An 11,255-nucleotide genomic window follows, 5' to 3' on the forward strand; every position below is an offset into this window, starting at 1 on the left:
CATCATTACAGTATCACAATAGGAAGAATCAACAAGTTTGGGTAGCAAATTTTGGCAAAAGATGCAAAAGTCCTTCTCGAAATTATATCACTGACAAAACTTTATTAGGCAAACCAAAATTTCCTTCTGAATATTTTAAAGCTGTGTGTATGCATATCTTTGATGGAATCACTTGCATTGTGGATTTAATGTATATGCTGTGGTTCGCAGGTGAGTACACACTGTTGATACTATATTCATGCTATACAATATACATTTATATATTATGTACCAATTCATGGTTCTCTAAATAAAGTAAACTATTATATTATGTCTTCTCTGTTTTCACTACAGGTGTATTTCTAATTTAATATGCATCAATTTAAAATGGTAACTGTGCAGACGAAGCACGTATTTGACCGACCGCATTTATTACCCCCCACCCACAATTTTTTGGAGGGTACATTTTCTTCAGCTAACTGACTTGGTTGCATATAACACGGTTCGGTATATAACGCGGTCGGGTTATATGGCTCCCAACTACCGTGTTATAGCGGGGTCACACTGTATTATTATTATTTTTATTATTATTATTAAAAAATGTATTATAATTAAGTGTAAAAGATGCAAAAGTCCTTCTCGAAATTATATCACTGACAAAACTTTATTAGGCAAACCAAAATTTCCTTCTGGTAAGGAAGGTTTATAATTTTACTTGAACACAAATCTGGAAAGAAAATAAGACATACCAAAATAGCATCTGAGAAGCCTTTTAGGAAGGGTACAGTGTATTCTAAGATTTACACCTTGCCTCTGGATCAAAGAACAAAGTATCTATTAATCATTAATTGCTCAGTTATCTCCCATATGGATGTCAAAGAAAAAGCCAGTCCTTGTCATTCAGATTATCCTTAATCCAAATGCTAAATAATTTTAAATAGCAAATGCCACTAATATTTATTTTTAATATTTTCCATTAAATTTCATATAACTTTTATAATCAGTTTCAGGTATCTAATTTCCTTCTTTCTATTATACTGTGCTAAATTTGAATACTGAATAACCATATTCATTATTGCATCTATATAACTTAGAAACATGGAACGCCTTTACATAAATTAGAAATAAGGAATATCTGTAAACTTTGTAACATCTTCGCCAATGTTGCAAACTTGGATTGTTTTTCCTTATTGGCTGCAAAACATACCATGTGGCTTTTTATTGGTTTGGAGTGCAGAAATTCAGAAGCCCCATGAAAGGAAGCCACAAACTGGATATAAAATACACTGAAATTTATCTATTGTTACATAATCAAATTCTTTGTCCATACTGACAAACCATCTAAACAGTGCATTGTTGTATCATAATCCGCTTATCTTGACATCTAGTAGGAGTTCTGTATGTTGTGAAATATCCGCTTTTTTGTTGTTGACATTTCTGGTAATGGAGATCAACCAGACGAGGCATTGTCTCGTAATCTATCTTTCATTGGATTTTCAGCCACTCGCTAGTAATTAATATATTTACAAAGACTGACACTTGTATGTGGATAGTAAGTAAAATTCCTCTTCTTTTCACCCAGAATTAAATCCTTCAGAACACTCACATTTTCTGTAATAATCCCTGTCATCAGAACACCTGCGTCTCTATCATCCGTTGACCCTTTGTTAATTTTCAGACGCATGCATGAAAGGCAGCATCACACTGCTACCACAAATGTACAAAAAATAATAAATACATCTTACTTATTGGTGTATTCAGTTGGCATGGAGGGACAGTAACTAGAATAGTCTAAATGATGGCCAATTCCTTTTTAAAAATGTACCCAGATAAAATAGTTTTCTGAAATTTCAAACAAAACAGATTACCTTTGAAGCACGGACTGTTATGAAAACGTACTCAGCAAATGGAAAAAATACCAGTCTCAATCATGCAATACAATTATTTGATGTTGCCGCCACAGTAAGAAATGAGCATTCATTTGGTTCTCCAAAGCTGTCCTTTAGCGGTGACTGCAATGGCGCATGCACCCTTCATCAAAGAAAGCCGACTACAATCTTTCAATAACAGCAAAGAACTTTTCTTCAAAGGAAGTCAGTACTAAACTTAAATAAAAGTGATGAAATTTGATGGATTTTTGCATTTTCCAATGTGACTGGAACACGTTAAGTGTGCTGTGACAGTTTCCTTTTTGTAGGGAAAAATGTATGCTTACAAACGCTACCAATGGCAGCTTAAAATGTAAACTAACTTTTACCGACTTGGAACGTACTTTAAAGTAAATGTGTTTCGTTATTCATCATGTGATTGTGCTATGTTTTTCCACTGAATTCAGACCAATATGACCTGTTACAAAATTAATGAATATTTTAAAGCTGTGTGTATGCATATCTTTGATGGAATCACTTGCATTGTGGATTTAATGTATATGCTGTGGTTCGCAGGTGAGTACACACTGTTGATACTATATTCATGCTATACAATATACATTTATATATTATGTACCAATTCATGGTTCTCTAAATAAAGTAAACTATTATATTATGTCTTCTCTGTTTTCACTACAGGTGTATTTCTAATTTAATATGCATCAATTTAAAATGGTAACTGTGCAGACGAAGCACGTATTTGACCGACCGCATTTATTACCCCCCACCCACAATTTTTTGGAGGGTACATTTTCTTCAGCTAACTGACTTGGTTGCATATAACACGGTTCGGTATATAACGCGGTCGGGTTATATGGCTCCCAACTACCGTGTTATAGCGGGGTCACACTGTATTATTATTATTTTTATTATTATTATTAAAAAATGTATTATAATTATTCATAGTATCAGATGATGTAACAATAACTATAAAACTCAATATTTAGCATAAAATATAAAAAGCTGCATCCTTTAAGAATGATCATCAAAAATGAAATTAAGATTATAGAAAAATAAACACTGATGTAAAGAAAGAAAGAGATTGTTTCATAATGTTTTCATGTATGCAACACTTATTCCTCAAAACAAAATCACACTGACTGTCATCAGTGGTCACCTCAGTCAAATGAACAAGTCTTGAAGTAACCTGGAAGGTTTGAAGACTTAGGTGCATGCAGATAAAGTCCCAACTCCTATTATGGTTACCTCTCTTCATTAGCTACCTTTCATTTACTGCATATCTGACTCTCCAATCTGCCATTGTGACCTGTACTTTAAATCACATAAATAGCCATCTCCTTCAAAATAACCAAAACTGTTTTTCTTAATGTATCTGCAAAGAGACAGGAAGCTTTCTATAGTACACTAAGACTGCTGTAAAGTCTACTGAAAAAAAATTCTTCTAGGATCAGTTTCTCACCATATCCCCCTGCAGTTTTGAGAGTTCTGTTTTGTAGCTTGTAAGTCGTGTCTTATATTTTTGCCGATCTTTGGCAGGTAACTCTTTCACCTCCAGCTCCATTTGTTCCAGCTAGAACAAAGAAATAAAGAAATACTGTAATGATGTTTGAACATAATTATATTTAATAACTTTGCCCTCTTTGCAACATAATTAGATGTAGTAACTTTGCCATCTTTGCAACTGAAGTAAATGTAGTAACTCTTTGCCATCTTTGCAACATAATTAGAAGTAGTAACTTTGCCCTCTTTGCAACTTATGTAAATGTAGTAACTCTTTGCCATCTTTGCAACATAATTAGATATAGTAACTTTGCCATCTTTACAACATAATTAGATGTAGTAACTTTGCTATATTCACAGCATAATCAGGTATTGTGACTTTGCATCATCTGCAATATAATTACCGTAGATGCAATAATTCTGCCATCTTTGCAACATAATTAGGTTTGGTAACTGCCATATTTGCAACATAATTAGGTATAATAACATACCTGCAACATAATTTAGATGTAGCAACTTTGCAAATATATTTGCAAGATAATTAGATTTGATAACTAAGCAATATTTGCAACATAAATTAAGTGAAATAATTCTGTCACACTTCAAATATAATTAGATATTATAACTTTGCCATATTTGCAACAAAAATTCTTCACTTATTACTATCAAAGGCAACATGCATACTGCACCAGAGAAAAACAAAATACATGCATGTTACCTCATAACTGTTTGACCATATGGATGAACAATGTCATACATATACGAAATTTATTCTGTTAATTATCACTCGACTGGTAAATGAATTATTCTAACAAAATCCAAATATCCCACGCATACAGATAACTGAGATTTTACCGTAATGTTAACAATATTTTGACCAATGCTGTATTTTTTTATGTTAAATTACAAAATAATGATATGCTTTCCAAAATGTTGCTTGAATTGCTTAACAAAATGTTGACTGACATACTAGTTATACATGCATAGAACTTGAAGCAATCAAGAATGATAAATCCTATATAAAGTTTAAATGAATTTTGCTTGCAATCCCAATAAACATGTCATCATCTCCCTATTATGCTACATAGCAGTAATGGAATCTAAATTCCTCCACCATTAATACTGGCCGCCATGTATAGCCTATCGTGTGCTGAAAAATGGTGTCAAACCCTACAACAACAACAACTTTCATTGCAATGAAATTGTCCTGAAATATGTGAACCTTGCACATTCGATAATATAGCCATAACCTACATGACAAGTCTGATAACAATGTAATCCAACAGCAGATGATGTCACCATTTAAGGTAGACAACTTTCATAAAAATCAACACTTACTATGTAACTCAAAATGTATATGATCATTACAGTGCAATGTAATTCATATAAATTCACTCTTCACCTACGCCAGGGTTATTGTAACACTCTTCAACTTGGCCAAGGCTATTGTAACACTCTTCACCTAGGCCAGGACTATTATAACACTCTTCACCTAGGCCAGGGCTATTGTAACACTCTTCACCTAGGCCAGGGCTATTGTAACACTCTTCACCTAGGCCAGGACTATTATAACACTCTTCACCTAAGCCAGGGCTATTGTAACACTCTTTACCTAGGCCAGGGCTATTGTAACACTCTTCACCTAGGCCAGGGCTATTGTAACACTCTTCACCTAGGCCAGGATTATTATAATGCTCTTCACCTAGGCCAGGGCTATTTGTAACACTCTTCACCTAGGCCAGGGCTAATGTAACACTATGAACTCTGAGAATTTGGGAAAAAAATGACATGACTAAAACTTGTCTCTAATTAAATAATGAAACTGAAAACCCTCACACAATTTTATAATCACAATTACAAAGCCCTGTGAAAGAAAATTACTAAGTCAATGAAAAGTATAGAAGACTTTTGGTGGAAGTCTTTAACAATATATGACCTGTTGTAATCTGGCCAGGCAGAATGGAAAACCAATGTTAACTCAATATTTATGTCATATAAAATTAATTTGCCAACAAATATAACTTTTCCTTTACGCGTTTGATAAGCAAAGTCACTGATGTATAATCTGTAAATTTGATGAATTTATAAGTACTAATTCAGCTACTGACAGGGTACTCTTCACATACTTTTCTATGTAAAAATCCTTACTTAGAGACAGATATTCAACTAAGAGAAACACAAAAAATGGATACCAGCATAATAAATACTCTAATATTTCACATGTAAAGAAAAGGAATACTAAACCTGAACACAGCTCAGCAGAGAATGAATTGATGGAGACTCTAACATACTGAACTGCTGTAACTATCTTTGTATCTTTGTTTATAGCAAACACCTTTGCTCTTCTTGTTGAGTCTTCCTACTCAGTCTAAGGTTAAGCTAAACTTTATTTGCCTTTACATGTTGAGTTGTTGTTGTTGTTGTAGGGTTTAACGCCATTTTTCAGCACACAATACGCTATACATGGCGGCCAGTATTAATGGTGGAGGAAGAGCCTGGAAAACCCCCAGAAAGAACCATCGACCCACGAGAAGCTACTGGCAAGCTTTCTCACACACCCACATTAGCCGAATCTGAGACTTGAACCCATGCAGACAGAGGTGAGATGGCAGTGATCTGTAACGGAGAGCGCTTTAGACCACTCGGCCACTCGAGTTATATATATATATATATATATATATATATATATATATATATATATATATATATATATTCTAATTCAATCCCAATTATTGAATTGAGAGAAAGATGTTGATAATTCCTTTTGATATATACATTTCTTACCAATTCTGTAACTTCATCAAAGAATTTTTCAACCTGTCTGACATGAGCTTGCTTTTCACCTGTAAAATGAAATTAGAATAATAAGTATAAATTTAAAAAACTGTGCCCCAAAATTGAGGAACATGAGGTTCAAGTGGGCTTGATACTATTCACCTGGCTTATATAACTTAACAGTTTATTATTTCATGTAGTATTGTAAAAACATAACCTATGTAAACTATAACTCATTGAACTTATGGATGATGTGAGTATATATTTCAAGTTTTATCAAAACTGAATAAAAAATACAGCTTCCAGAGTGGTAACTAGTTCAGCCAATCAGTTGCAAGATAACCTCATTAACATCCATCAGGCTCACTCATTGATATAGAAGTTGTCTGAGAGCTTAATGATATAAGCAAATATTAAAATTCTGATCAAAACTGGAACAAAATATGGCCATTTGAGTGGTAACAATACCAGCCAATTAAATGCAAGTTCACTGTATGAATATATATGAATCTTGCTCATTATTGAACATAATCCCCAATTTTGATGATGGATAGAAATGGGTCAGAAATATGGACTGCAGAATTGTAAAAAAAAAAAAAACTGTAAATAGAGGAGAACTCATGATTGATGAAATGATAAACATCAACACTATGTCTAGTGCAAGAAAATAATCAGTACGTTGCAAGAAATACAGAATACAGTTTTGCACTCCCTACAGTTTGATCATTAAATAATACGAGAATAGTGATAAAGGAACTCATGTATGCATGCATGGTCTTCCAGAACATTCAAAGATTGTTTAAAAAACTGAGATCTTAAGATATTTAATGTGATTTTCATGAGGAAAAACTTTCAGCGGCTTAATATGAATGCAGTTATTGCTGCCAAATGCCTACTGTCAAATACCAAGATCAGAAATATTTACATGTTTGGTACTGATACACATAAAACAATAGTTAAGAGCCTCAGTATATTGATGGAATGTAAACATCATTTAACAGGTAGCAGCATCTATGTAAGTAAGTAATACAAAAGCCTGCTACAGCATAATATGCAAATGTGACATTACCAGTTGGGTCCCAAGCTTACATAAGAAGGTCAGAGCTTGCATCTCAAGTCAGAATCCAGCACTGCCACAAAATATGTGACTTTGATGTCAAAACTATTGAATGACGAGATTGCAGAATGAATTATCTAAGCTTCATAATCATTTATCCACTACATGAACATAAACCATCAACAGTTTTATGAAATACAACAAAATGAAGTAACTTGATCAAATATTAACACAAATTTTCTATGTAACCTTGACTGCAAGGTCAAAGGTGCAAGCATGCATGACATCAAATGAAATATCTTAGCGTCATAATAACAAAAATCCATCAAGGAGTTGACAAAATAAGACATCAAAGTGGTCCTGATTTTGATCTCTGGTAGCTGACATTTCAACTTGTGAATGCAGATTCTCCCAGGTAGTGAAATTATAGTGTTTTGAGAAAAAGTTTAGAGCACATAGTTGCATATATATTGACACACACACACACACACACACACACACACACATACATGTAACCACTTTGTCTACAAAAAATGTGCCAGCACTCTTAGGAATTGGCTCTGTACCAGGGGGACTGGACCTTACACAAAACTTAGAAAATGAGTTCATAACAGATTCCTTAAAATGCATACACTTACTTGGCATTTTGTCTACAAGGATGGCCTTATTTTTCTTGTGGTGAATGAAGCATATTGAATTACTTAAAGAGAAAGCATTCAATATCTCAAGACATTACTTAGGTACGTAATATTGAAAACATTTCAAAAGAAGGTCACAAACTTGATGATTTAACAAGTGAAAGAAATAACCTCAAAATACTAACAGTGTCATGAGTGAAGTATCGTAATACAATGAGCAGTGAATAAAGACCTAATTAAAGTCATACAAATTATCTGAAGTTATATTTCTTACCTCATAGTAAAAATGTTTAAAAAAACACATGTCAACCATCTTGAGGTCTGAAAGTCATTGTTTCATTTCTTTTTGTACATAAATGTGTTATGTCATTGGAAAATAATTAATAAAGTATAATATTTTGTGGTGGACATACCTTACTAAAATCCTTTGCCCAAGTGCATACCTACATAACATCCAATAACAAATAATTTACAACTATAAAAATAGCCATTTAAAATTCATGGCAAGTAAAACTCCTGAACAAGATTAAAAAGATTCATGCATCAATGAATAACTCATCTTAATTTTGTTTTTAGTTTCTTGGACTATTCAAACTAAAACAGTTACTGATTTTCCTCATAAATATTTGGAAAATATTTTGAATTATGTGATTCTGTCTGTTCTTGTTGGATGTGTCTAAAATCTACATCTAAACCCCATTAACAATACACAAAACAACAGTTGCTGTTGTTCTTTTGTGTTTAACACCATCTCTCAGTGCAAGATAGGCTATACATGGAGGCTACAATAACTGGCAGAGGAAGAACCCGGTGAAAACCCTTGTAAGCCACCATCCCATGGAAAGCTACTGGCAAGCTTTCTCACATACCCACAATGGCTAAGCCCAAGACTTGAACCTACTCAGACAGAGGTGAGATGGCAGTGAACGCTAAAGGAAAACACTTTAGACCTCTCTGCCACCAGAGGTCCACAAAATAATGATAAGGGAGTTAAATAATGAAGACTTACTGTTATTATTTTTACAAATGATTTAGTAACATAATGATATGCTTTGATACACCAAAACAATGGAAATAATTACGTGCTGTTATGTATTTTTATGTGTAGCTATGCAAACCAGCAAGGGAGATAAATGTATTATCTAGCATATCAATAACACTAACAGGATTAAAGGAAACACAGAACATGCACAATTCCTCTGTTTTGCAATGTAGTTATGCCTGGCTCAGAACTTCTATTTAGTTATAAATACCTCCTATAAGTTCTGTTTTGCAGTTCTTAGTATCATTATATACATTTGCATAACTATATAAGACTATTATGCTGCATAACACACAATTATCTCCCCTCTAATTGTCCTTACATGCAGCTAGGTAGAGGTTTTGAGGTTTAATTGGCCTTATACATCTCAATTTTTAAATTATTTTTTTTTCCTACTCATTAAATAAACTGTAACAAATGTATTCAACAAAATATTAACAGTTATATATATTTAAGAAATGGACTGAGGTGGGCCATGTGTCATATGCTATTTGTGCATTTCTATGAAATTATTTCACATTTAAAGTTATTAATTAATAGCGAGCAGCCTGACAATCCGCATAATCCACAATACTATAGTATTACCATACCATCCCATTTGTTTGAAACCCATCCACCAAAAAATAGCATCAAGGATGTAAAAATGTACAAAACTTATCTATTTTATTTTTTTAAAAACTGATTTATAAATTCTAACCTATTTGGTGCCAAGGGATCCCTAACACTGTCAAATTACTGGCATTTCAATGCAAATGGAAGCTCCCAATGTAAACAAGCAAACAGACTGCTCACTGTCCATTTCCATTTCTAGAATAGTCTATTTCAGTACACAAAAAAAAACTGTAGTCTATGTCCAATATTTGCAATGTCTAGTTTAAATAATTCCAAAACAAAAAATGGACAAAGAAATAGGAGGAACTCTTTTAAATGTATGTTCATTGAGATGTAAATCCTAAATGGATGGAATTAATGAGATTTTTAAAGACAGTGAACTACAGTACATATGTTGCCTGAAAACATTGACTGTCCAAAGCAAATATGGTGACAATGTTGGTAAAGAAACTTCTGGTTGATTCAAAATGCCAACAAGCTAGCTCTTTGGGACTCCCTGTTGACCATCACACTAAAACTTATAAATCAGTGAATGAAATTACTAAGTTTTGTGCATATTTTATATCCATAATGCCTTCTGTGTTTAAAATCAGTGGGGGGGGGTTTACAAACAAACAGATTGGTGTGACCATACTCTAACACTCCAACACAAATCATGCCTTCCACAATTGTTCACCACCACCAGAGAAGAATAAAATATGCTAAGAACAATTTGTTGGTCTACTCCCTTGGCATAGTTAGTATGGATTTTGAAGAGGACTTAGTGACTGGAAAAAAAAGATTTCGAAAAATGAATTTTTTATTTCTCACTTTTTTCAATTCACAACTGATAATGTTAGAATTTTTAACACATTTTTCTGTCTATGCAAATCAGTGTTGACCAGTGTAAAATGTTGTGGTCATAGCATCACTGAAAGATGTGTTCTCTTGATAACAGGAAGTTTATGATGCTGTAATAAAAACAAAGTAGGACATCTCCCTAGACCTAATTGTTAGAGCGTCTGCCTTGGATGTGGGTGGTCACAGGTTTGAACCTCGGCACAGTGATAACAAAGTCTTTAATAAATGGTACTAACAGCTGTCTCACTAGGGGCTCAGCATTAAGAGGTTAGTGCTAGGAATGGTCACCCTGGTGTAAAGATAATGTGACTGGGTGGAACATCATGCTACATGTCTATCATGATGCCCCAGTGCTAGACATCACTATAAACTGTCACATTGCAGGCATTGCAGCGATAGGACTGAAAAAGTGCTAAAGCTTCGTTAAAAATCTAAATCACACACACACACGCATAAAGTGCAAAATAATAGGGAATGGTGGAACCATACAATTATCCTTCTTAAAGTGTGCATTATTATACCTTCAGCTTAAAAGTGACTATAGGGAAAATAATCCTTGACTAAATGAGTCACCCTCTATAAATAAAGCATTTTGTATTTTTATTAGTATATTTATTATTTATTATTGTTATAAATCAAGATACGTCGAAATTAGGTAATATACTAGTCATTATTACGAAAACATGTGACAGAAATCTATACAGATGCCATAAAAATATTCCTGTAATTTAATACGTACCTCCTTGACTGTTACTAATTTTGCCTATCAGAACTGTAATTTCAGCTGTCAAATTTGAATACTGCTGTTCATAAGATTCTATAATTGTCGACATGTTTAGTTAACTTTAATTCTGACAGTTGACGTTACACCGGAGGTATATAATATTTAGACTGATCAACAAACCGGAGGAAAATTGTTTATA

General features: G+C 33.4%; 1 protein-coding gene across 1 annotated transcript in view; it reads right to left on the minus strand.

The window, feature by feature from the left end:
* Nucleotides 1-11,209, minus strand: part of LOC149805975 (vesicle transport through interaction with t-SNAREs homolog 1A-like) — a 28,628-nt gene extending 17,419 nt beyond the window's left edge. The window contains exons 1-3 of the mRNA XM_089950771.1: nt 11,072-11,209; nt 6,153-6,211; nt 3,328-3,438 (exon numbers count right to left, since the gene is read on the minus strand). Coding sequence (XP_089806897.1) covers nt 3,328-3,438; nt 6,153-6,211; nt 11,072-11,165 — 264 coding nt within the window. The 5' untranslated portion in view covers nt 11,166-11,209. The remainder of the gene's footprint in view (nt 1-3,327; nt 3,439-6,152; nt 6,212-11,071) is intronic.
* Nucleotides 11,210-11,255: the final 46 nt, after the last annotated feature.

This window comes from Sinohyriopsis cumingii, chromosome 2 (assembly GCF_028554795.1).
Source record: "Sinohyriopsis cumingii isolate HCF-2022 chromosome 2, ASM2855479v2, whole genome shotgun sequence".
Classification (NCBI taxonomy): Eukaryota; Metazoa; Mollusca; class Bivalvia; order Unionida; family Unionidae; genus Sinohyriopsis; species Sinohyriopsis cumingii.